Source organism: Xiphias gladius, chromosome 22 (assembly GCF_016859285.1).
Source record: "Xiphias gladius isolate SHS-SW01 ecotype Sanya breed wild chromosome 22, ASM1685928v1, whole genome shotgun sequence".
NCBI classification, from domain to species: Eukaryota; Metazoa; Chordata; class Actinopteri; order Istiophoriformes; family Xiphiidae; genus Xiphias; species Xiphias gladius.
This window is the reverse complement of record NC_053421.1, coordinates 14,528,429-14,555,054: the sequence shown is the minus strand read 5'-3', so window position 1 is coordinate 14,555,054 and position 26,626 is coordinate 14,528,429. Positions and strand designations below refer to the sequence as shown.

At 40.4% G+C, this 26,626-nt stretch overlaps 1 protein-coding gene across 2 annotated transcripts in view; it reads left to right on the top strand.

Moving 5' to 3' along the window:
• Positions 1-22,978, top strand: part of aplp1 (amyloid beta (A4) precursor-like protein 1) — a 32,762-nt gene extending 9,784 nt beyond the window's left edge. The window contains exons 2-17 of one of the 2 annotated variants that reach the window (XM_040116985.1): positions 8,988-9,167; positions 10,205-10,334; positions 11,766-11,878; positions 12,293-12,486; positions 12,576-12,886; positions 13,380-13,507; positions 13,721-13,795; positions 13,900-14,058; positions 14,145-14,273; positions 14,627-14,726; positions 14,815-14,982; positions 17,907-17,927; positions 18,050-18,117; positions 18,275-18,340; positions 18,489-18,632; positions 20,031-22,978. In XM_040116985.1, the coding sequence (XP_039972919.1) occupies positions 8,988-9,167; positions 10,205-10,334; positions 11,766-11,878; positions 12,293-12,486; positions 12,576-12,886; positions 13,380-13,507; positions 13,721-13,795; positions 13,900-14,058; positions 14,145-14,273; positions 14,627-14,726; positions 14,815-14,982; positions 17,907-17,927; positions 18,050-18,117; positions 18,275-18,340; positions 18,489-18,632; positions 20,031-20,129 (2,085 nt within the window). In that variant the 3' untranslated portion in view covers positions 20,130-22,978. Of the gene's footprint in view, positions 1-8,987; positions 9,168-10,204; positions 10,335-11,765; positions 11,879-12,292; positions 12,487-12,575; positions 12,887-13,379; positions 13,508-13,720; positions 13,796-13,899; positions 14,059-14,144; positions 14,274-14,626; positions 14,727-14,814; positions 14,983-17,906; positions 17,928-18,049; positions 18,118-18,274; positions 18,341-18,488; positions 18,633-20,027 lie in introns of both variants that reach the window. The other variant, XM_040116984.1, reaches the window with a different exon arrangement.
• Positions 22,979-26,626: the final 3,648 nt, after the last annotated feature.

The window sequence follows — 26,626 nt, the reverse complement described above, 5'->3', positions numbered from 1 at the left end:
AGATAAGAAGGAGGCAAGAAGATGCTGGCAGCCTGCTGCTTGTCAGAAACCGTTGAAAGACTGTCTGTCCTTAAGTGGATCAATTATTACAGTCTTTTAACCTAAACCTGCCCTCATTTAGGCTTTAAGATTCCGTTAATCTACTTAAAACATGCTCAAGGGCATTATGTTGTTGCTTTAAGGCTTCGAGTCTCATCTCTTCCTGCAAAAAATACACACACTTGTCTGATACCTCACTCAACTGGGAAATAAAGTTATCATCTGTATATACGTCCTCCGTCTGAAAATGAAAATCGTGTTGTTTCTTAATCTCCATTAACCTGCAAAATTCAGGATTTGGTTCCAGGGTGGATTACCCATTTCAGAGATCCAGCTCAAAGCCATAATTTGGGGGGGGGGTGCTTATTCAATACAGCTCTTGTTCTGTTGTGATCTCAGGATAATGAAAATTTAATGTGATCTCAGTATCATTAAAATATGCTGTTTTACTTATCAGAACCACAATGTTTTGAATTCTGTGGTAGAAAAGGTAACAATAGCCTACAGAAAATAATTGTGCTAGTGTTTAATACATTTTGGCTGACATGACAATGCACTACATGCACTTGGTAATAGAAATTTGAACCTTTGAGTCTTAGATGTGACTCAAGCCTTTCGAATGTGTTTACCATATAAATACAGATTTGGAGAGCTTGTTTATATTGTGTCAATCTCAATCTGCCTGCAGAAAATCCCCGATTCAGTGGCAGTTGTGTTGACATTAGGATGTTTCAGATGGACCTGCAGTGCTCAAATCCCTGCTAAGCTGTTGATTCCTTCAATCCCCTGAGGTAGCGCTTCAGCTTGAAATCACATCTGCAGGCTCCCAGTGCTTGGCATTAACATGTTGGCATTCCCATGTTGTGTTGCTTAACTGTGAAGGAGATTCAGCAGTGTTACATAACAGCAGAAATTCATCAACAATGCGACCAGAAGATGAAATCAATTTCAGTTGGCTGTTCTGAAGAGACTGAATCTTTCCAGACTCTCTGTTTTTCTGGTTAGATTTATGAAACATTATCGCGCGGTTGCGTGTCTCCCACATATCTGCAGAAGGCGGTAGCATAGAGAGGATTGTGAAAATGACCAACTATGCTGTGTGTTTTCGTCTTCTCTGGGGGGGAAACATGCACAGTTTGGCGTCATTAGGGTGCATGACTCAGAAGAAGCATTTGTTGGAGCGTGGGTGGAACGGAGAGGTAGACGTGTAGAAGTCCAGCCTACTCTATGAAACTCAAGTATCACAATCACTTGTCTCATTCTGAATAATGCTCAGTACCACCTTTCCATAGAACTGGGAACAACACGCATTAAATCAATTTTACATCTGTGGGAGTTTCCTGTTTTGTTCTTCTAATTGTATCGGACATTGTATTGTAAGTTTTACCACAGGTCCTGCTGAAAGGCAGGATGGTTTTTTTTTAAAAAAAAAAACCTCACAGGAGACATAGCTGTATTGCCTACAAAATGGGAGTAAAATCCAGCTGTGTGCACTATAGAGTGTAGTATAAAAAAGGAAAGAGAGAAGCAGGATATGTGTGAACATGATATTTATGAGTCATGTGAGTCCCGCTGGGAAAGGTATGGCCTCTGTTCCTATGGGTATGAAGCTTCAGTTGATTCCCATGGTACAATCATACCTCAGGAAAGTCTGTATCCAACTAAGTTCCTGTGATTCCATGAGGAGATTGTGACTTTTACAGGAGAAGCCAGTTAGTCATGACTGTCCTATTTCCCTGCAGCAGCCTATAGAGTGCTAGTTGGAAAGATATAGGCAAGCGCCTTGAAAAAGGATATGCCACTCCGTTGCTGTATATGCAGACCCCGGTGGGTGCAGCTGCGAGTACTCCTAAATAGCCACAATCATCAAATGGTTGGCACTGCCAGCTCCAGATCTACAGTATGAAGTCTCTTGCAGTGATGCCATCTGACATGTCCTCTATTTTAAGCTATACTTGAAATTACATCAAATATTCAGAGATGGTTTTGGCTGCTGTTTTAGACCTAGATGAACCGTGGTGATTATGAGGCCATCTGCTCCCATTGTGCCCAGCTGGGGGCTGGACTGCTTTAATCTGGACTGATGAAGCCCGACTTAAAGGAGGCCGTGATGTTCGCACATCTCTGCAACCAAAAGCCTCTGTCATAATAGGTGGTTATCAAGCATTGAAATGAGGTATTCAGTTAAGTATTCAGTTAGTTTAAAATTCTGCAGTAACGTTACAAATGTTTGGTCTAAAGTAGTAAGCTATAGAACAATGCATTAAAACACAATGCAATATTTTCCGCTCTGCCCATTAGTCTCTTCTGAATCGAAAATTAATGGCTTTAATTAGCATTAGTCAGAGATGTATAATAATGAGTGTCAGCGTACAGAGCTAACCTGCTTTATCCTCCTTTGTCCCCTCTGCATCATGAGAGTCTGGCAGACTAATGTTGCCACTCTTTAATAACTACATGCCACACCAAGAAGAGCCCTGATGGAGCCTATGAATAATTAAGCAACATGATTACAATGATGAATGCTCCCAAATCTATCTGGCCATTTAGCACTGGCCTGGGGAGGGAGGCCAAACAGCGGAGTTTCAGGCATTGTGTGAAAGCTGTTAGGGAGGGAGAAGGAGAGGAGGGATATCAAGGATGGGGTGGCTGAGGTGGCTCGAGCTCAGCCTTTAGAGGAGGTGGAGGGAGAGGAGAGAGGGGATTATAGAGAAAGAGGGAAGGAGGGGCCCAAAGAGCAGGAAGGCACCCACTATTCAGCCATCTGTGCTGCAGAGAAACACAAAGACATATCCAGGAAGGCCTGATTGTGTGTGTATCTGTTTCATAAATGTATGGGTTATGCATCTATGAGGTCTATTTGTACGTGGGTGTGCTCTCTACATGAGTAATGGCAATTTGCCAGTCTACAGTGTTATACTAATCAGGAACAATCCTACCTAACCAGGCTTTTACGTTGTAAATTATTGAGTGCATAATTTGCATGCTATAGAGCTCACTGCAGATACATTTATATTTAAAAAAAAACTTCCCTTATTAATTGCACGTACCGCCAATATAACCCTATGGCACCTTTTTAAGGCACATTTCCGTTATGTCAAATGACAGTAAAAGAGACAGACACCCAGATTAACAAACAGATCCTGGAATTTCAAAAACTGTTTTGTCAATGTGATGTATGGCTGTTTGGTTACATTTTCACCACATGGTCTATTTTGCTTACATGGGATATCCCAGATCTCTGTTGCTAAGTAGAGAGTAGCTCCTTAGGGGTAGGATGTCCCTAGATAATCACTTGGTGTCAAGCAAGGTGTCCCTGCAACGCATCTCTGACCAGAGAGTTTGTATTTATGTAGAATCTAGTGTATTTTCAAGTTTAAGTTGATTTATGTAGCGCTTGAATAACAAAATAAGTATTTATCAAGGTGCTCAACACAGCATATGCCCTGATAGGCTACACACATGTACCTTGTATTAACACAAATGCACAAACACAGGGCATATTCTCCAAGTAATTTCAAGCATATAACATGTCAAAGGCAGCACAGAACAAATGAATAATAGGTAAATTAAACTCAGAGGAACATGAAAGGATAAAGCAGAACAATCAAAAACAGAATCAATCACGATTGCATTCAAGGGAATAAAAAATGTAACACCCTATATGAGTGTGGCTCCAAGCACAGCAGCACTAAAAACTCTGCATATCCTTGAAGCCCCTGATGCATTTATGGCATTGCGCTCCAATGTACAGTCTGGCAGCAACTTGTAAAAGCTGAAAAATGATGAGTGGGCTCCTCCCCTCCACCCCTTCCGCTCTGGCTTGCCTGCCAGGGCTAGGAGATTGCATCATTACAAAGGATGAAGTGATCCTGCAACATAAGGATGGAGCAGGTGCTGAAAATTTAATTAGGAGGTACATGTAAATGTACTGCCCCAGCCCAAACTCAGCCCTGACTGACAGAAGTATTTATGTTGCCAGACCATATCTGTTGTAGGCTCTTATTTTGAGTGCTCCACACTGAAGCATAATTCCCTCTACTGGAGGGATATCTGTGAAAATATTGTTATATCTGCACCAGCTGTTCCACGACTTCTGGTCCAGTGCACAGTGTGTTCTCATCTCTGAGGGATCACTTTGTTTCCTTGTGAGGCTTATTGTTATGGAGACTTTGGAGGTACGCATGTGACTACAGAGTTAAGCAGCACAGTCAGTATGCACCGGATATGGAAAAGCCGAGCAGAGAAAATTAGAATATTAAGGGAGTTAATGGAGGCAAAGAAGCTTGCAAAAAGGAAGAAAGCCAATCGATGTCTCAGGCTTTACATCACCAGGTCGTTACTAATGATGCAGCATTCTCTGCAGTGAGGAGCTGTCAGGCTTCTGGGCTGTCTACCTGTTCAGCCTCATTAGCCCTGGGACATGATATGTGAGACTCAGGATGGTTGAACAGCACTGCCTTACCAACCTCTGAACCCCCCCCGCCACCCCCATGCTTTCAGCCGGTACTATACAGAGATGCTTCACTAGACTACAGTATATTCTCACCGAAACATGGAGGGCAGCTCTGCAGCCCGTGCTTTGCCAGAGAAGGAGCGCAATTGTCCACAGATTGTGAAGCATTATTGTGTACCCAGCTTGATCAGTGTGCCTCAGCTCCTGATAGAGACAGGGAGTGTTCAAAGAGACTTACACTGCCTTGCTCACACCACAACAGTGCTAACTCTCTAAAGTCTAATTGGCATGAAAATGGATATTGCGAACCACCAAGACACTGAAAATCTTTGACTGTATGTTTGTCGGTCCAAAGGGAATTGCAGCTATAATTTGTAAGTACAAAACATGAACAGAGCAGCTTAAAGAAGGGACAAGAATTTGATTTATTCATTGTAGCAAAGGCTATTTTTAGCTGTGAATGAAAAGATTAAACCTTCTAAACAGAGGACTATTGTATGTGTCTATTTAATCTGTATGTAGTGAATACAGCAATGTGTCTATATAAAGACCCCAAAGCATTGTGAAAAAAGCATATTTTACTCTTTGAATTTTGAATTTTTCAGGTGTTTGGCTATAAACTGAAGTATTGGAGAAATGTAAATTTTGACCTGATGGTGGTGGTAGAGGAAAAGTCACGGGATCACCAAAATTATTACGATACATTATCTGGGAAACATGAACTTGTCAGACTGACATTACCATCCATAGAGCCATGCTGCTAGAATGGCTAAAAACATGTTATTTATTGTTACGTATTCATCTAAAGTGCACTAACTGTTGCCTGATATAGAAAACAATTTGTTGTGCATATGTTTGGTCCTGTGACCCAAAGCCTAGTAAGGAAAGTAGGCGCGTGCAACAGAAATAAGTGTGCAGACATTGATTTTTCTTTTTTTTTCTTTTTTTTGTACTGTAAATAATACCTAACTACACATTACGTTCTTTGCTCTGTTTTTCCTTCTAATCTACAACCTCTCCAGACCTTTTTTTCCAATTGACCGTCCATACCAGGTAGATTTTTCACTCAGTTGACCTACCAATGTCCCATTTAAACTTGAGATAAGATAAATAAGATGATCAACTGGCAGATCCCCTCCGCTTTGCTGCTGCACAGTCAACAGCACTCTGGCACATAAATATTTGTGTAGTTTTGTCCTGGCTGGGCTTCAGGTTGGATATTGGTGTTGATTTTACAGAAATATCAATCATATGTGATCTAGGGGTTAAGAGTAATACTGTAGATGTAATTAAATCAATTGAACTGAACAGAATGTACATTAAAAGGCATGGATAGCTTTAATTGCCTGTCTTGCTATATAATTTAGTATAATACAGTAGTTAAGGTTCCATGTTACTAAACATGATCACCTAAACAAAGCAAATGAAAACTGTAAGTTCTCGAAACAGGCAACAACAACAACATTCAACATACAGTTTTGCCAGGTGTTTCCCACAATCCTTAGCGTTGCATTAACTGATTTCCCAAGTCAAGTCTTTATTTTCATGAACAAAAAGGTCCACAATATGACCAATCTACATTAAGCACTTTGTGAATAAAAATTTAAAATACCATAGAATACATTTCTATCCAAAAACTAATGCTTCCTAAAAGCATTCTCACCATTTTTGAGTAAGAATAAAAGGGGCGGACACACGCAGATGACAGTTCCTATTATTGCTGTGAAAATACAATGGCACTTTACATTGACACACCTACAAAGGCACCGTGTGACATACACACAGCAGACCAGACTGGGTTTATGTGATGTCAGCCCCTGAGTGATGTTTACGTGATGCTGTCACTGTGGCTGTCTGTAGTGGCAACCAGTGTGTGGAGAAGGAGTGATCAGACTCCAGGCCACCGAGGAAAAGACCAACAGAAGTGTACATCTTAAAATAGTATTTCCTCTTAGGGGTTATCACGAGAGGGAGATCTTATCTGGTCCCAGATCAGGCTGGAGATTGGGTGTGTGGCCTTGCCATGCTGGAGGTCAGGGCCTCAGGCTCCTGATGGACTGCCATTGATTGGGGGGAGCGTGGCGATACAGTTGCAGTCGCTCAGCATTGATTTTCTTCAAGTGCAGTAGTGGAGAGCAGGCAGAATGAGAGAGCTGGACCAGGGGGAGCTGCCAGGTTATCTTCTCAAATATCCGGAAGTGTTTTTTTTTTTCTTTTTTCTTTGTGGCACTGACCTTCCCCGAGTCAAAGAGATATATCTATTTAAGCATTAGCCCAGCAGCTTGTTTCAGCAGCTTCAGCAGTGTTTTCCTGTGCCTATCCAACAATACAATTAACCAATAAAAAGCTCCAATTCAGCACTGTCAATAACTAACACAGTAATTTTGTTTTCTAGGAGAATCTAACATTTCATACTGTGAAGCATGAAATCAAAGATTTAAAGTTAGAACATTTGTTGACTGTGAACTTACTACAAATCATACAGCATAGTATAATTATTTTAGATTTTTGAATGGGTTTTCCATACCTTTGCAGCTGGCAGCGTTTCCATTCATTTAACTTTGGGGTGATCATTAACTTGCAGGGACTTGAAACTTTCTAGAGATGGGTTACCCATGGCAGTGAAGATTTCAGCAAGTGCTGACAGCTGAAACTTTAGAGTTGGTTGCAAAATAGCTTTATGTTGGAGAGTAGTGTTGTAGACAAAAAAATGATAAATATACACAAGAAAAAGAAAAAGTCAAATTTGTAGCATTTGAAAAAAAAATACCATTCAAAGCAGAGAAAATAATTGAATTTTGAATCTATATTATAGCACATAACAGACTTTCAACTACAACCCCCACATAATAACTTTAAAAAGCTCGTACTGTAAACGTGAGCATTACCTTCACAGCCCATGACCCTGAAAGTGGTTTAGTATAAAAAGATGATCTTCACTCTGATGGATTGCTTGTTCCAAGCAACTTTGTAAGCCTCTGCTAATTGCTATCCAAACAATATAAAAACGACCAGAAATAAACAGTGGCCCACAAGTGGGGAAAAATCCATTAATAAATCTGAAAAATTCTGGTGTTCTTCAGGAAGTGGTCAGCAGTAATAAAAAGTACAGCTGTAATTTGTAAGAAATCTGCTAAGACATGCAGAAACACTAACTCCTCTTAGCGCAATTATAATGCATAGACTTCTCAGGGCTTATTATATTTATTGTACATTTACTCGAAGGGTTTTATATATTTATTTTATTCTGTGTGAATTTTAATTAGGACTTCAAACACTTGAGCTCCAGTCGACCAAATCAGGGCTTCCCTTTGATCAGGCGTCACTCGCCCATATTTCTTTCTCCTCAGCTTCTTCCCTTTGGGCAACTTCCTTCTAATTGGCTCAACATTGCTCATCTTGTCTGTCGTCAGGAGGTCTATCTGTCTGTCTGTCAGCAGATGAAAGGATATGCGCTGTACATAGGCTACATAGGATGTCTTTATGAAGAGTTTCAGGGTTGGACGGTAAATCGGTAATCGCATGTTCTCTACCATGAATGTTACCGTCAAATAATACTCGAGCTTCCGTGTTTGACCTGTAGGAGTCCGTGTGGTTGTCTTTGGAAAACAGCTCATTTCTGCACCAGAGATGACTCAGACATCTAATGGAACATGATATACTTTTGCACTTTCTCGTGATACTGTAGGGCTCACTGCTGTCATGTTTTCAGAGAAAAAAAAACGTTTTTTAAGGTCAATGAAGTCCTTGTTTGTGCTGTTTATAGAGCTTTTTCCTCCCTACCTAACCCCTCCCCTCTGTTATTCCCCCTGGGCTCTCTCTGTCTCTGTGCTGTGTGTTAATGTAGTGAAGTTCCCCGTCGGTCAATGAGCTTGTATTAACACCTGACTCCCAGCCCTAGCTACGGTTTTCTCCTCTATGTGGGGTCCCTTGGGCCCTCCCCCAGGCAGAGGCAACATATCCCATGATCAATAACAACATCCTAGAAGTCCACTGGAGGAGGGGAAGGAGGCAGCAATCTTTTACATACTCTTGTATATTTTTGCTGTACCCCCTCCTCTTCATTCACCATCTATTCCTGCTTTTCTCAGCTCTCAGTGATGTCAGCAAACAGGGAGCATTTTTTATTGGGTCTCTTTTCATTCACTTCAGGGATATTCAACAGGGGCTATTCTATGGATCTTTCCGGATTTTTAGGTTTGCCAATATTCTCTTAAAGCTTGCATTGTGCATTAAATTCTCCTGTGCATTAGCTTCCTCTTTCTTCGTACTTTCTTGCTTCTCTGCTTCGATCTGTCACTCACTCTCAGTTGCTGGCTTACACTCTCGGTCTAATGTTGGATAGTGCTGGAGTGCGTTTAGGAATTATCTGTGGTGCACCCACCCTGGATAGGCTTCATACACAATATTATCTGCCGCTGTGTTTGTATCGACTCCTCTTCACCTCTCTTGTCTCTCTCTCTCTCCTCCTCCTCCTCCCTATGCTCTCTAGGCTCTGGCCATGGCCGAGGTGAACGGGCCAGGCCACCAGGTGGCAGAGCCGCAGATTGCCATGTTCTGTGGCCGTCAGCTACTGCACATGAACCTACAGAGTGGGCAGTGGGAGCCGGATCCTCAGGGCCGGCAGGGATGCTTCAAAGAGCCCAGCGAAATCCTGTCCTACTGTCAGGAGGTAGGATCCTGAGCCTTGAAGGGGAAATAACATAAACTTGAACAGCTGTAATGTACACCAGTCTGGATCGATACTTCTAACAGCAGCAGCATCAAAATCTGAATCTTAATAGCAAAGTAATCAGGAGTTTTGAAAGAATGTAGCATGGAATTGACAAGATGTAAAAATGTAATATTCTTTTTCTCTAATTTGGTTTGTCTAACACCTGCCCTATCAAATCTATATATTTAACTATATATAGTAAAGAGATGGTGACCTGTTGAAATATTACAATATTTCATTTGTGCCACCATCCACTTTTCCTCCTCTTGTTACCTGATATGTGCACTCTTTAAAATCTAATGTAAGGTAATCAGTGGTACATGTACTCTCCACACACTCCTCCAGAAATATTTATTAGGAGTGCAACTGTAAAGGCAACCAAGCGCCACCTGGAGGCCAAGGTACACATAGCTGCTACAGCGAGCGGCATCCATGAGCCTGAACGGACTGTAATGAGATTAGCTGGCACATTATGCATCTGTGATGGCTTTTACACAAAAATCCATCCTTTTTTTCCCTTGACATCTGTGAAGAAAGCATTTTAGCCTGCATACAAGCTGTGGGCCAGCGACATTACTCTCACTATTCAATCTCATTATGAGTTTGTGCTTCAAATGATTGACCTGTACTTTAAATGAAAGCAGTTAGATGTGAAATTGGAAATATTGAAAGACAAGAATGTTCACTGAAGTTATAACTTCAGTAAGCCATGTCTAACATGGCTTCAGACAAAGGCCCTACACAGCTTCATATAAGCACTCAGAGAATATGTTGCATGACTCTTTCCCTTGTTAGTTGTCTCCCTGCTGACTGGTCTGTCCTTCCTCTTCTTCCCTCATCCTGCTACTTTTATTCTACCCCCCCCCACCAATGCCGGAACCTCTTCTCTAACCAATTCTTCCCTACCCACTGCTCCTCTTGTCTCCAATCCCTCTGTTTTGTCCATCCATCCGTTTCTGTGTCTCTTTCATTTCTGCATGGAACTGTACGTCCAGATGTACCCAGCGCTTCCGATCTCCCATATAGAGGAGTCAAAAAGACCTGTCACCATCCACGCCTGGTGTAAGAAAGGCTGGGGCCACTGCCAGACACATCCCTTCATAGTCCTGCCCTACCGCTGTCTAGGTAAGAACAGACACCTCACCGCCATCAGTTAATTACGAGAATACATAGTTTTTCATGTCCTGTGTACCCCCTTTTGAAAAATTAGTTGACAGTGGAAACAGTATGGAAATGTGGCGAGAGAGCCCGATTCAAGCCAGGGACATTGCAGTCGTTCATCTTTGACCACCATACACCCTTCTGAAATAGTTCAACATGAGGGACATACCCTCTTTTTTTTTTTTTTTGTTTGTTTGTTTTTTCTGAGAGCAAATGGTTAGCTTAGCGGATAAGACTGGGAACAGGAGGAACAGCTAGCCTGACTCTGTCCAAAGGTAACGAAATCTGCATCCAGCATGTCTAAAGCTCAGTAAGTAAAGCGAGTAAAAAATGAAAAATCGCCACTTTTTACACAACAGCATTTGTTAGAATTAAACAAATAATAAAACATTACATCTCATGGAGATTTCTTCATAACACAACATGGTCTCATTGTGTTTTAAAGGGATTCGTGAAATATCAAAACTAAGCAGTTGCATAACATATATTGCATAAAATAAAGACTGACACAAACCATGATTCTGTGCCAAAGCACGTTCATGCCTATGCCAATACTGCATAAGCACGATTTTAGATGGCTTTACGTTAATTTCCCATTTGGCATTCAAGTGCCAGCATTCCCTTTGCATCTCTCCCAGAGCCACACCTTTCTAATTGCGTAACTAAATCGAGGTATGAAGTTTAATACACACAAAGCACCAAGACAGTCTGCAAAACAGACTAGCAGAGGGGCCATGCCTGCTAAAAGCCACCAGGGGGGAAGATAACATTAGGTGAATGAATGAATGAGTAATGTAGAGCAAGTCTCTCTGGAGTCAAGGAGCACTTTGATTCATACAGACAGTGCTGTAGAACTGGCTCTAGCTTGTTTGATTTCTACAGTACTGCCTGTATGAGTGAAAACTTTTCTTTCTGTATGAGTCCTACAAAACAGACTATAAAACCTGTTGTTCATTTCTCTATGGGTTATTGTATAAAACAAAGTAGTTATGTGCACTTATGATCTCTGTAATAAATGTTTTACGTTCATTTGAAGCAAAGCACATTTTTACTTTATGTCCTTAAGTTGCTACTGTAGCTGCAGCTTGTTCGTTCAAAGTGCTTGCACTTAACACATTTATGCTTTCTGTCAGACCTAATTTGTGCATCCCATCCCCATTTAACTGCTCTGATTCACTATCATATTTCTGTTTCATGTGTTCTCTGTATCACACAGCTTGTGTTCATTCATATACTCTTGTTTCCGTCCTTATTAAAGCACATTCATGTTTGGTGTTCCATGTTCAAATGCAGCATCTAGGTCTACTCGAATCAAGTTTGACTCTCAAAATACTAACACTGGATTGCTGGAAATCAGTTTACACGGACCTCACCTTTTCTTCACTCTTGCTGCAGAGGGCGAGTACGTGAGCGAGGCCCTGCTGGTGCCTGACCGATGCCGATTCCTCCACCAGGAGGAGATGGATGCTTGCGAGAGTTATGTGTACTGGCGGAACATTGCTAAGGAGGTGAGAAGGGGTAGCACAAGGGTAATTTTTATTTGACTCTCCACTGGTCCACAACTTTCCATGTGCAAAATGAGCTTTCCATTGCAGATTCAAAACCTTTTGTGCATCAGCCCTAATAGCAATAGCAGACTAGACTAGTGGTGGGTTGTGTAGTACGTCATCTTTTGTCAGAACATCTACCTGAGGTGTTTGTTAGAGCAGGAAATGTGGCAGAGTTCAAGCTGTAACACTCCTTCATATCTCCTCCTGTCAACATTTTATGTTCCAAGAGAATAAAAACTCAAAATTCTGTCTTGGTATATTTAGAAGTTGCAGTATTTAATGCTACTTTCAACTTAAAAATATTAATTTCAACCTCATTATACGTTATACAGTGTGTTTTTAACGTTGTGGATCTGACTGCCTCACTCTCAGGAATGCACTGCGGACAATCTTGAGCTCCACAGCTATGGGATGCTGCTGCCATGTGGAGACCATTTCCGGGGGGTCGAGTATGTGTGCTGCCCAGGCCGAGGGAGTCCCAGTGGTAAAGGAGAGACAGAGGAGAGAGATGTCCCTGCTGGTCCTCAGACATTCACATCCCAGACCAATGGAAAACTTAATTCTGTGTAAGATACATTCAGCTTGACGACATAAAGAGGAGGAGAGGTCGTGTGTTAGTAGTCATTAGAGTAATGACTGTTACACTTCTCCACAGCACCAACGTAGACGCCCCCACCCCAAGCCCCTCTCCTGACACAGATGTGGACGAGGCCGATATGGAAGACGAGGATGATGACGTGGTGGAAGAAGAGGAGGAGGTAGAGGAGGAGGAGGAGGAGGAGGAGGTCGGTGAGGAGGAAGCGGAAGAGGAGGAGGAAGAGGAGGCAATAGCTGTGAAAGATCCAGAAGAGTATGAATACCCTATTGACTCAGGTCCCTACCAGACATCAGACTATCTGGACTCTTTCTACTATGAGAAAAGCCACAAACCCACCACCTCAGCACCTCTGATGAAGGGAGACAGCTGTGAGTGTTCCTATTTGTTTCTGTTAGTCATTCCTTTGTTTGTGAAAAAGCATTTCTATAACGTGTAGTAGCTGTGGTTAAGAACACAGTCAGATGACTAAGTGACTGCTGACATAGTCACTGCTGCGTTCTGTGACTCTTGCAGAGGATAAAGTGTAGTGCTCAGTGCACTCTCTTTCACTTTTTTAATATTTACTTATCCAGTGTTATGTTATTACTTTCTAACTTTTTAAACATCTAGCATAACATTGTAACAGATAATAACATATATTTCAATTAAAACAAGTGGAATTTATGCACTGTAAGTAATCCACTTTACTTAAAGTCTAACCTAAATTGTGTCACATACATCATAAAATATGAAGAATTAGAGTTAAATAATCCTAAGAATTATCATCTTCCATCCACAATCTCTCCAGGACAAAGCAGATGTTGTTTTCCTTTGTTGCTTGTTTATCCCTCCAACCTCTTTTTCACTGTCTTTCCCATCCAGTGACTACGCCTCGGCCCACAGATGGCGTTGATGTTTATTTTGAGAAACCAGTGGATGACACTGAGCATGCCAACTTCCTGCGTGCCAAAACAGATCTGGAGGAGCGCAGAATGAAGCGCATCAATGAGGTGAATTTCACAGAGCTAAGAACAGGCTAATAGTTGGTTGGCTGACAGGTTGGACTATTGATGTTCCATTGCCCTCAGTCCCTAAGCTAATTCTCAGAATGTACATGTTTCACCTCTGTTTCATATGTGTCCTTTAAATAAGAAGCTACCACCAGTAGCTGGTGGGCTGTCTTCCAGTGAATGTGACTGACTCTGGGTCTTTCTATTCCTCAGATCATGAAGGAATGGGCAGAGGCAGACAACCAGTCAAAGAATCTGCCAAAGTCAGAGCGACAGGCCCTGAATGAGGTAAGCGGACTTTTGTCATCCTGCTTCATCCACTGTCATTTAAATTCTCCTGTGGAAAAATTAACATCATCCTTGTAACTACCCCCTCGTCTTTCCTCTATCAGCACTTCCAGTCTGTGCTGCAGACGCTGGAGGAGCAGGTGGCTGGAGAGAGGCAGAGGCTGGTGGAGACTCATCTTGCCAGAGTTGAGGCCATTCTCAACAACAACCGCCGCCTGGCTCTGGAGAACTACTTGACTGCTGTACAGTCTGACCCCCCTCAGGTATGTGCATCATGGAGAACAGAGGAGGGGAGCAAATATACATAAATGAAATGTGTAACAATGACACAAACTTCTTCACCTTCCAGCCGGAGCGTGTGCTGCAGGCACTGAAGCGATACATGGCTGCAGAGCAGAAGGACCGCAGACACACACTCAGGCACTACCAGCATATTGTGGCTGTTGACCCCCAGAAGGCTGAGCAGATGAAATTCCAGGTGTGTTTCTGAAATGCTTTTCACACCCATCTGTGCTTTTTGGGATGCGAGGCTCCTCTCTGATGACCATAAAACATACAGATCATTGTGTGCTGTAGAATTAGTATGTGCTGTAGATAAGTTAATAAATTCTAAACTCACAGAGGTGATACAGCTACCGATTCTCTTCCCCTTTAACTATGATCAAAGCCAGTCTTTGCTGCCTTAGACATGTGAGTCCATAAAAAATGATCATTTTTCATTGTGGATTCATTTAAGGAACCAAATCAGTGCTTCTCTTTTCGCGGTTAAGATTTTTTGTTGGCCCTTTCTTGCTAAAAAGCCTAAGCAGAATGGAGTTTTATATTTTTCAGGTGTACACACATCTCCATGTGATTGAGGAGAGGATGAACCAGAGTCTTGCACTGCTGTACAAGGATCCTACTTTGGCTGAGAAGCTGCACAATGATATCCGTAAGTTAAACTTTTACCCATCATTTAATCAGTTTCAGCAATCAGCAATGATGACTTATATATTTTTTTCTTTATGTATCACCTTTAGAGGAGTTGGTCAAGGCAGAACGAGGAGACATCAGTGAACTCATGACCACCTCCTTCTCTGAGACTCGCACTACTGAGGAGCTCCTGCCAGCTGAGAGTGAGGAGGAAAAGGATGATGAAGAGGAAGAGGAGAGAGCCTTCCAGAACAGGCCTTATCCTCCCCGCATTGGTACATATCCACATACTGCTCATACACACACCCAGAGAGAGAGACAGAGAGAGCGCGAGAGAGAGAGACAACGAGAGAGACAGAGAGAGAGCAGGAGGACAGAGAACATAAAATAATGCAGGTTCAACATAGTTATGTAAAGTAATAATAATAAGAATTGTAGTAGCAGATCGCAGATCCGGACTCTGCAGCTCCAGAGGCAGAAATACCTTAAGAGAGCAACAGGAGGAGAGAGGAGAGAAAGAACAAATCTATGGGAGAGAGAGAGAGAGAGAGATGAAAAGAGAGGACAAAAGGGAGCAAACAAACAGAGGTAGAGTGATGAAATGGTTTTCAGAAAGTTTACAGTTATCTCATCAGCAGGACAACATGGACTATACTGTATAAACTGTATTTAACTGATTCTACTGAGACTGAATCACCGGTGGTAGAATGGTAACAGGTACGAAGCCTGAAATAATAAAAGAATGAGGTGCTAACCGAAGGTTAAGGTGTAAAGATAAGTTTTAAATTTGGATTTGGGGGGCCTCAACTGAGTCAGCCAGTCTGATTACAGGAGGGAGGTTATTCCCCAGGAAGGGGGCCTAATTGGAAAAGGTCCTGCAGCCAGCAGACTTCTTTTTAACTCTGGGGACAGACAGGAGCCCTGTATTCCGAGAACGCAGAGCATGGCATGGACTAAAACGTTCAAGGAGTTCAGACAGGTATGAGGGTGCAAGCCGATTTAGAATTTTGTACGTCATTAAAAGCACCTTAAAGTCTGATCTGACTTGGATAGGGGAGCCAGTGAAGGGAAGCTTACATTTTTTGCAATGTGTTCAAATTTTCTCAATATATTTAAAATTCTCGCCGCAGAATTCTGAACCATTTGAAGACTTTTAGTACTACCACGTGGCAGACCAGAAAACAAAATGTTACAATAATCAAGTTTTATTGAAACAAAGGCGTGAATTTGGATTTCTTCATCTGCCATGGACAAAAAACACCGTATTTTAGCTATGTTATGTGGATGAAAAAAGAGAGGGTCGGATCAAACGTAGCAACAAGACTCTTGGCTGTCAGACTATGAGAAATCACACAGTTGTCGAGAGTTACTGTTACGCGATCAAACTTTTGTCTGCGTCAGGCCGGGCCAAAGACCAGCATCTCAGTTTTATCTGAATTTAGGAACAGGACATTTCGAGACTTCCAGCTTTTCACAGCAGACAAACAGACCTCTAATTTCATAATTTGAGAAGAGTCATCAGCCTTTATAGGCACATATAGCTGGGTACCATCAGCGTAACAGTGAAAATTAATTCTATGACTGCAAATAATCTGGCCAAGGGGTGTAATATAAAGAGAGAAAAGCAGAGGACAAATTTGTTTCCAATTGCTGTAGGAGTATACAATGACCTTTGGTGTCAAAATACACTGAGATCCAGTAAGAGAAGCACAGAGGTGGAATCTAAATCTATAGAAATCAGAAGATCATTTACCACTTTAGTAAGTGCCATTTCCATAGAGTGACAGGCCGTGGAGGCAGCCTTTGGTTCAGACTATAAACTCTGAACCAAAAGGTTCAAAAATATTACTGTTAGATATGTGTGCTGAAAGCTACTGGAACACAACACTTTCTAGTACTTTTGAAAAGAATGGAAGGTCCGAGATTGGCTGATAGTTATTTAGAGACCCTGGATCAAGGTGTGGTTTCTTAAGCAAAAGATTTAAAAGCTAGTGGGGACAGTGCCAGTAGTCAGTGTTATATTAAGAATATTAAGCACAAAACTGGCCAAAGATCTTTGGAGAGTTTAGCTGGTAGAGGGTCAAGGAGGCATGTAATAGGTTTTGAAGCCAACACCAGTTTAGACAATGATTCAAGACATATAATCTCAAAATTCGTTAGAGCAGAAACTATCTGGGACTCAACATAATGCTCACCTGGCTATGCATTAGAAGCTAATCTCATCTATTTTACTGCAGAAAAATTCAAGATAGTCATGTGGCATAAAGGGTGAGCAGCTAAGAAATGGCTGTTTTTGAGTAGGTTTAGCTATGGTGCCAAAAAGAAATCTAGGATTGTGTTTATTGTTACTGATTAAGTTAGAGAAATATGCTGCTCTACCAGTAGAGAGAGTATTTCAGTACACGCTCGCGCCACTGGAGGATAGAGAGAGATCTGATTTTGATTTGCGCCATTTGCGCTTCATTCCCCTGCAGGCCTGCTTCAGGGCACTTGTAAACCAGGGTGTAGACCTCTTTGGCCGTCTAGTTGTGTTAGTTAGAATTGGAACTGAATCCAGGAGACTAGACAGAGCTGTGTTCAATTTACTGGTACAGTTTTCATCAGGGCCCATCGCTGCAGTGAGAGGAGCCAGGACCACCAGTTAACGCTCACCAAGAGCAGTTAAGTTGAGGGACCAATGTGTCGAGTGGTAAATACATTTGAACCAGTGTTACGAGGACAGGCTACTATTGCTTCAAATTTGACAAGAAAGTGGTCAGAGATAACAGAAGGGATGAGAGAGACAGTCAGACTGGATACCTCTAGCCCGCGGGACAGAATCAGGTCAAGAGTGTTACCGCGGCAATGAGTAGGTTCATGCACAAACTGGTAGAAAACAAAACGATCAATAGAGGGCCTTGGGCCTTATTCAGGTGAATGTTGTGTATCATCAGTGAATGTAACTAGACCAAAGATAAATGATCCAAATTCTTCTAAAAAATGTGAATAAGATCCAGGTGGTCTGTAGCGTATCACAAGGTGGAATAGTTGGAGTCCTGCTGTCCTGAATAGGGCAATTCATAGTTGATGGAGATATTCTTCAAAAGTGTTAAATGTAATATCAAGTTTGGAGGTTAATTTGAAAATAGAAAACAATGAACTACTCCTCACAGGTTTCTATTGTTAATGATATTTTTCTCTGTTCTTTTTCTCTCCACAGAACCACTGTCCAATAAGAAAGGTAAGCTGGTATTCAGTATCATTAAAGCATGCAATTTTACTCATTGCGCGCATTGCGTGTTTTGTATTTCTTACTTTTGGTCACAGCTAATTGTGTTATTGCCTTGTTGACTCCATCCTTAGGGTCTGCAGTTGATGAATATGATTATACCACATCTGAGAGAGGCCCTACTTATGAATATGAGGAAAAGGTAAGATGATGATGATGCTGGCCAGTCTAAAAGGCTGGTGATATTTCGACAGTATGATGAGACACAGAAATATTTGCTCTGTGTATGTATGTTATCTTTTCAATGTTTCTGTGTCCCAAGAATTCCCTTTATTCTTACACATTGCTTCTCCTCGTAGATCAACACCTCTGCAGAGCTCAAGCAAGTAGTCAACAAGCCTCCTGAGATTGCGAGAGATGAACTTGTGAGGGTTTAGCGTAAACATTATAAAGCTCTTGTGTTAAAAATGCTTTTGAGCGCTTGAAGAATTCTAATTAGAATTACATGATTAATTTTGCCCCTCCGTGCCAACCTTGTTTAATGTCTCACTGCACATTTCCTTTTTTTGATAGCAACCTGATGCCTTGGAGACGTTTAACCGTGGCGCCATGGTGGGGTTGCTGGTGGTGGCCGTGGCAATTGCCATGGTGATGGTAATCAGCCTGCTGCTGGTGCGCAGGAAGCCATATGGCACTATCAGTCATGGCATCGTAGAGGTACGACCCCAAATTGGCCTTTAATTTAAGCCGAAAGCAGGCTTTAAGGACGACACCTGTGGTCTTGCGCTTTATAACAAAACATATGTATATGCTACATTATTGCCTATAGCATAATAAAGGTTTTTATATTCATTTCCTACCTTCACTGGCTTCCATTTATTTCACAACAATATATCAATGTCAGACTGCATTGATTAATGCCATCGACACAGCCACGTTATCAACATCATGCAACCTATGTTTGCTTTTTTTGCCTTCAGGATTTGACTTTCGGACAGATTACTTAGTAATTTGGGATTTGAACTGCATTGCAGTAATACAATATTATACAAAAAAGGTAACGAAAGTACATTGTGGAGCGAGACCCACCGTAACTCTAGCAAAGTTTCAGTTTATGGCAACCTGATTTTTAACTGTGAAATAGATATGGAAACCTGCTGCTTGGAAGGATAGGTATCAGTCTCAAGGCTTGTGGTATGCTTAACTGTCAGCAAAAATATCAAGTATATTAACTTTCTATTTGTGAAAACACATCAGAACCGCTGGTATGACCCTTTAAGCAAAAGGAATAGTCTGACATTTTGGGAAATATGCTTTTCTTTGCCATGCCAAGATAGTTAGAAGCATTAGAAGATTGATAACACTGACATTGACGGCTGCTTGGTAACTAAATAAATAAGGAGAAACAGCTAGTGTGGCTCTGTCCAAAGGTTAAAAAAACAATCTGCCTGCCAGCACGAGGGGCAGTTTTCAGTTATCCAGCAGAGAAGTAGTCCAGCACATAAACCCCTGTAAAATGGAGAATCTTTTACACAAGATACAATATGTTAATATATACATAGCAAGGCTAGCTGTTTCCCCATGTTTGCATTCGGTATGCCAAGCTGAACTAACCGAATTCTGACTCCAGCTACATACTACTTACCGTACAGATGTCAGAGTGGTATCAAACATATCATCTAACTCTTGGCAAGTAAATAAATGCATATCTCCAAAAATGTCAAACTCTTGCTTAAAGTGACAGTTGGGGATTAACTACTGTATATGATGGTGGCTTGTAATGTGTTTTTTAAGATAATTTTAGCTGAAGCTCAGGAGCTGGACCACACCTCTTCCTGTCATAATCACCTTCCTTCCCTGCATGGCTGTTCTTGTTTTCTGTGCCCTACCCTCTATCCCTTCTTTCTCTCACTCCTCCACTATATCACTGTACTCCCCACTGTATCATACAGTAATACAATGCGGGGGGGTGCAGTGACCTGGTGGTCTGCCAAGTCCAGTATCCATAGTAGAGCCTTCTCGAAGCTGAAGTTATAAATTCTTGTCCTTCTTGTCCTTGCTCGTGAACCTGTCTTAAGTGTGTAATAATTCGCGCCCTTGTTTGTCACGCAGCAGGTCGACCCCATGCTGACACCAGAAGAACGACAGCTCAACAAAATGCAAAACCATGGCTACGAAAACCCTACATACAAATTCTTTGAACAGATGAACTGAGGTACTGGGGCTGCCAACAAGTCATGCCTGACCACTTGTTTTGTCCCCCACTCTTCCCTACAGTGGTGTCCCAGCTACACTCCCTTTGACGGATTTATGATATGTTGCTAAACACAAACCCATTGTAAATGACCAACAGCAACCTATCATCGTTACCAGAATGTGAATAATGAGATATGATACAAACTCACATCACCTATTTTAATCTAAAATTCCTCTGGGTTAGAGTCTGAGGATTGTTTGTTCCATTAGCGGTGCCACAGCATTTCATAATCCTGAAAACATTCACACCATAGACAGGAAAACCATCCCAGTAACATGACTTGATCTATTGCTCCTCACTAGAAACTGACGTTGAACGGTGCATAATGCTTTATGATATTTGTTTTCAGTAGTAGTCTATTTGTTCAAATTGTACCACAGTTAGATATAATGTATCTGTGTAGATGAGTGCGAGTGACAGCCTAGTTAAACTATGGTGTAATTCTCAATTTAAAACCCACTCAGAGATGAAAGGGCAATTACCAAGCTATTCGTCAAACTAACCTTACTCCATGAGGGACTGTAACACTGGGCAATACCTCGAATATTAAGACATGAACCTTAAGTTAGGATGCGGAGGTGTTTACTTTGAATGTGTGACACATTTAGGCTTTAATTTTAAAACACAGAAGGCCAAAAAGACCAAGCTTGTCGATACAGAACTGTGTGCTGGTGGTACAAAAAAAAAACATCATGTTTTTGACTTATGAGGATCTGCCCTCAATATTATTATTGATTATTTGGCAAAATAAACCAAATATTTTGTTTAGCTAATTTAGTCAGTGAATGAGTTTATTTTATTTGTACTTCTACCTAAAGAACTCTAAAACAGAATAATCAGAAGTCCGTTATTTTAATGAAAGCATGACAACTTGGTGTATGATGCTGCTGTATTTATTTGTGTTGTTCCTGTCATTGCTTTTGAAAAGTTGGAAATGTCACTGTTTAAAATGGACACTGTAAATAACGTAAGATAGACATACTACTAGATGTAGACATTTCTATGATTAATTTGCATTGATGTAATGGAATAATACATAACAATAGTACATTGTGCTGTTACGAGAAGGAGAAACATTTTCCTAACATGGCTGATTGAAAACGGACTGTTGTAAAAACCAGCACAAGACAACGACACAGTAACTTCTTTCTGAATGTATTTAAGGTAGACGTTGAGATTCCATCTTCTTTTCAGTAACCCATCAATCCCCTAGTAGACCCTAAAAAGAGTAGCGAAGTTCAACACAACCAACAAACAGACCACATGCCTGATGCCCTTCTCATCACTTCCTGTAGCAGCCTGTTCATTTTCACATTTGGTAGGAGTGTATCAGAGCAGAGGAACTCAAAGCTTAGGCATATTATACAAGCAACGGAGTATACAGTGGCCACAGTTATAGTAATGTCTTTAAATGTCTTTAAATCTGCCAGTTTGACATTTTTGGAATCAACAACATTGAATGATAGTACTCTATACATGCTTTATTTAAGTTATTCTATTGATAAATAGCAATTCACCGAATGACGCATTGTAGAGTACTCATATTTATGATCAACATAGTACCCTACATAAGCAAGTGAAAAAGGGACTGCCACTTTTTTGTGGCTGATTGTTAAATGCTTAGTGTGTCAGTTTGATTTCCTTTAGCCACTTAATTTTACCAGACCATCTTGGTTAAGAAAGGTCACGCTGTGGGATGTTGCTTTTTGTTCATAAGTCTTTACCCATATGCTGTAGTAGAGATAATCCATACCAAAATCAGTTCATATTTTACTTATTTCTTCCTGGTGGAATTTTTCTTTTAAAACCTGAACTTATCCATTCAGAGGAAAAGTTGTTTACTTGTTACTTATGTTTTTTTGTTTGTTTGTTTTTCCTTTTTGTAAAGTTAGCTTTGAAGTAAGCAAAAGAGTCTGACTCTCTGAGTTCTGATTTAGCATTAATCTTCTGTCTAATTTGGCAGGTAAATAGCTGGCTGCGGTTGTGTTATGACAGGTGAGGAGAAGTCATAGCCCTTGTATAATTGTACAGCTACGTTAGTGAATGAAAATGTTGTATGTTCACAGTTTAAGTCAGTTGATCTTGTAATGATACTACTGAAACCATAGATGAGAATAAGCTTGCCTGTGTTTCCCAAACCACTGAAGGTTTCCTACCAGCATTTAGCAGACTTAGAATGGTGTATTCTGTAGTTACTCAAATCACATTTGTACGTACGTCCTCTGTCGAATTCTAGACTTCTTTGTTGGTCTGTCCCCTTACTTCCCAATGGAATATAAACAATGTTATTGAGATTTTAATTGCTGCATTATTGCCTTTTACAATGCTGTGTTTTGGATGTAATTATTCTGTATTTTTTATTTATATGTAATAATCAGTTGGATCAAGGGTCATGCTTTTCACCTGTAATGTAATTTTAGAAGCTTGTATGAGAAAACACTGACTAGTTTATAACATTCAGAAATGTGAATTATAGACAGACATATGGCCTCTGCCTAACTGACAAGGAGTGGCACTAAGCACAAGTAGAACCAAATTACTCCATTTGTGAACAGGTTGCTAAATGTTAGACATTGATTCTGTCTGTCTGATTTCAATTATACTGCATTCATTCTAGGGATGTTGATAGCGTCATTGAGACAGCTGTTCTTCATTTTCATTCAGACCTTTAACCAAAGACATGCTCCACAAACAAGCAGACAGATATTCTAATTTGGCAAAATCTTCTCTGTTGTGTAACTGTATTTGCAAGCAATCTGAGAAATTAAAACTGGTCAAGCGAATTAACAGTGTAATAAAAAATGAATGACCCATAAAGTACTGTCTCTGTGCTTTCTGAATTTTTCTTCTTCATTGACACATTTCCTTTTCTAACAAGACTGACATCTCGAAGAGGCAACATGCAGGAGATTGAAAATTGATCTCGATGTTACCTTTACGATGAGGCCTGTGATGTAAAAGCCACAGTCAAGAGGGGGAAACTGACTTCCTTACTCACTGGTAAAAGGGGCGTAAAATGAGGTTTTTCTTCCCCTGCATCTCCTCAGTTCAGGTTCTTTGGAAAAAGAAACCTTAAGTACAATTAGAAAACATTTGTTTCTGCTATAGTATAATAAAAATTACTACATGTTTCATTACTGAACCCCCAGCAATAAGGACTATAAAGTCTGAATTTCAAGTCCTGCTCATCTGTGTTTCATACAATGATGTAATATAATACATTTGATAGTAAAAGTTTCTAAGTGATATAAATCTCAACCAAGATTAAGATAAGGTTTTCTCTCGGTTCACAGAATGGAGTTTCAGTGACTCCTTAAGCCACAGTGTATTTTCTGTGAAGCCGAATTTGCAGTTAACTTCCTATGTCAGGAAAAGCCAAATGTGATGCATACCGCCTCATTAACCTCGGTTAAGCTAAAGAAACGACACATAGGTTTCAATGAGTTCACTTTGACTAGGTTTTTAAAGCCCATATATTAAGTTGAGTTTATTAAGTTCCATAGTCATTTACATCAGTAAACTAAAAACAATCATGGTAAAGAGAAGGCTGACAGCAGAGATATATAGTACTTCTTTTTAGTAACTGATGAGTATTCTCCTTTGAACTTTATGTATGTAATGAGTGATGATATACTGTATCTGTGGTGTGTGTTTTAATATTTCCTTTTATGTCTAAACAAACTGCTCTAATCAAATTGTAGCCCTGAACTTTTATGCTGTGATAAGCACCAATAAACATCAGGCCCTCCGTAAGCAAATAGTAAGTTGCCTTGACACAGTTCCCAAGCACCACTTAACCTGACAGTCACTAGTGTGCGTGGGTTGGCCTCACACTTCCTTCACCCACAAATTACAAAGAAGTGTCAAGCCCCAGCCCCTAGGCCTGCAAAGGTTCACTTCTTCCAAACCACAACACTGACGGGTAGTCCTCTTTACCCAGAAACTGTGAAAACGCTCTGTGGCAGTACAGTGACAGTTTGTCATTGATGCCTCCAGCGCACCTCAGTCATCTTGATAGTGGTTCCTGTGAAGTCGATTGCTCACATACCGCCACTGTGGTAATGTAAGACGACTCAAATTAACCCAGACTTTTATCACATCACAGTCTGAGTGCACGTTTTGTTTAGTTCAGTAACACTTTCATTCATTCAACAAAACAACAATATGAAACCCCTTAGTTTGCAGAGATGAAAAAAACCTTGGTAGGTAGATGAAAGATCTTATCGCATGAGCTGTGTACTTGATGAATTAAAAAACACACATCATGACATGTGTGGGGGCTGAAGGACAAACTATTACTAAAGTCCATAGATGACACCGGCACAGTTAGACACCTCAGTGAGTCAGCATTGATGCTGGGTAGAGTGACTGATGGTGATTGTTCAACTGACAGTGAGGGGATGGCAGGTACTGAAGAGTGTAGTGTAGGGGGGCTGAGAGTCTTGATATTACTGGTAGGTGAAGCCCTATGCATCAGTCTCCTTACCATATAGCACAAGATGACATTTAAGCATTGGTATAATGCTAATTTCTCTGAGAGGAGTAGATGAGATCAGTCCATCCAGTGGTTTGAACAATACTTGACGATAACTGTTTGCACAGACCAAGGTATTCACAGTGTCCTGAAATATCACACTTACACGCAGACACACAATCCGGGGTGGGGGGGGGTGTTATCATGGATGGTCAGCTACATTACATTACAAGAAGTGATAGTTAGCTCTGTGGAAAATGGGATAATAACTTGTGACATAAAAAACAAGAAAAGAAATGTCAATGTTACACCTCTCCTCATGCATCAACATGTGGAGAGGTGCAAACCTGTGAATACAAGGAAACCATTACAGGGAAAATCACCATGACAATATCAGTGAGGACACTTAAGTTTAAATTTTAAATTTGTGGACATATTTGGAACTGTATTCTAAAGTAAATCTAGCTGTATTTCGCAGCAACAGTTGCATACTTTAAGTGATAACATTTTTGATTCAGCCGAATGCAGCCCAAATGAAGGGATTATTAATTTGTCATATGTTTGTGTGAGTGAGGAAGATGAAACACCTCCCAGCCGCTCAGAAAGCCACATATTTTCTTAAATGTTCAACTGTGCAATGTATAACACACAAGATAAATTCCAGAATAAACTGTAGTAACTGGGCAGTACCTTTGCTCATGACAAAAAAACATTACCACACAGGGAAAATGGATGGCAACATGCCAAAATTTCTTTTAGACAATATATTTATACATCTATTGTCTCTGGAAAATTAAATGTTACTTTGTATGTAACGTTTTTTCACGATATATTCAGCCATGAGAAATCTTCCACTTCAACAACTGAAGTATATCACTTGTCACTGTCACCAATCGGAAACTAATCATATAAAGCTAACTGTAATGAAACCTACACATAATGCTGGAGGCCTAGCTCATAATTCAGACCACTTCTAAAGATGAGTCTTATCAATAATAGATCACTTTCCACCGACGCAGTACTAATTAGTGGCCTGATTAAAGTGCATAGTGTTGAGTACTTTAGATGAGACTTGTAAATAGCCAAACATATTAGCACTGTACCTCATAATGAATTCTTCCGATGATCTACACAGTGCTCATACTAAAAAAAACAGAGATGATTACTTCAAGATTCAACTCTTCAAAACTCAACATTCTATTCAGTGGGATTGCTGTCTGTATAGATGAGTAATATTCTAATTTTGATGATTCAGTAACACCCCACTTAACACAATTTATGTGTTTGCACTGAACTATAACAAATCCTTGTTCTAAGAAACCCATGGTATGGTTTACAGTACCAATAATTTTTTACTGATTTAAAGAAACCTGGAGTTAGAGGTAAATGTATGTTAAATGTCTGTCCACTTGTATTAAATAATTATCTATTAAGGCACATTCATAGCCAACGCCAGAGTCTGGTGTATGCATCAGAGTGACTGAAACCTCACAGTTATCTGAAATCTCTTCTTGTGTTTCCGGCACACTCGAAGGGTGTCTTTTGAGTTCGATCTGCCTAAATAATTATTTTGTGAAGTTTAGGCATCACAAAGCTTCCTTTTTACATCTATTTATTTTAATCTATTTTGTGTCTCTAAAATAGCATCTGTAAATTTGAGATTCATTTTCACAGCTATGCTGATGACACTCAGCTCTATGTACGATTTACCTGAATGCTCATATGAAATTCGACAGATATCCACAAATTTCTTGTTCCTGAATTAAAAAACAGAGGTACTGCTATAATATTAATAACTGGGTTATTGCCTATTATTTTGGTGGTCAAATATCAAATACATAATTAAAAATTACATTAAATTAAATTACATTATGTGCACAGTTTCATTAAAAATAATGTGGTGATCAACAGCAAATACAGAAACTTGTTTACAGTCTAAAGCTTAAAACACAAATAACAATTCATACAAAAAAAGCTACT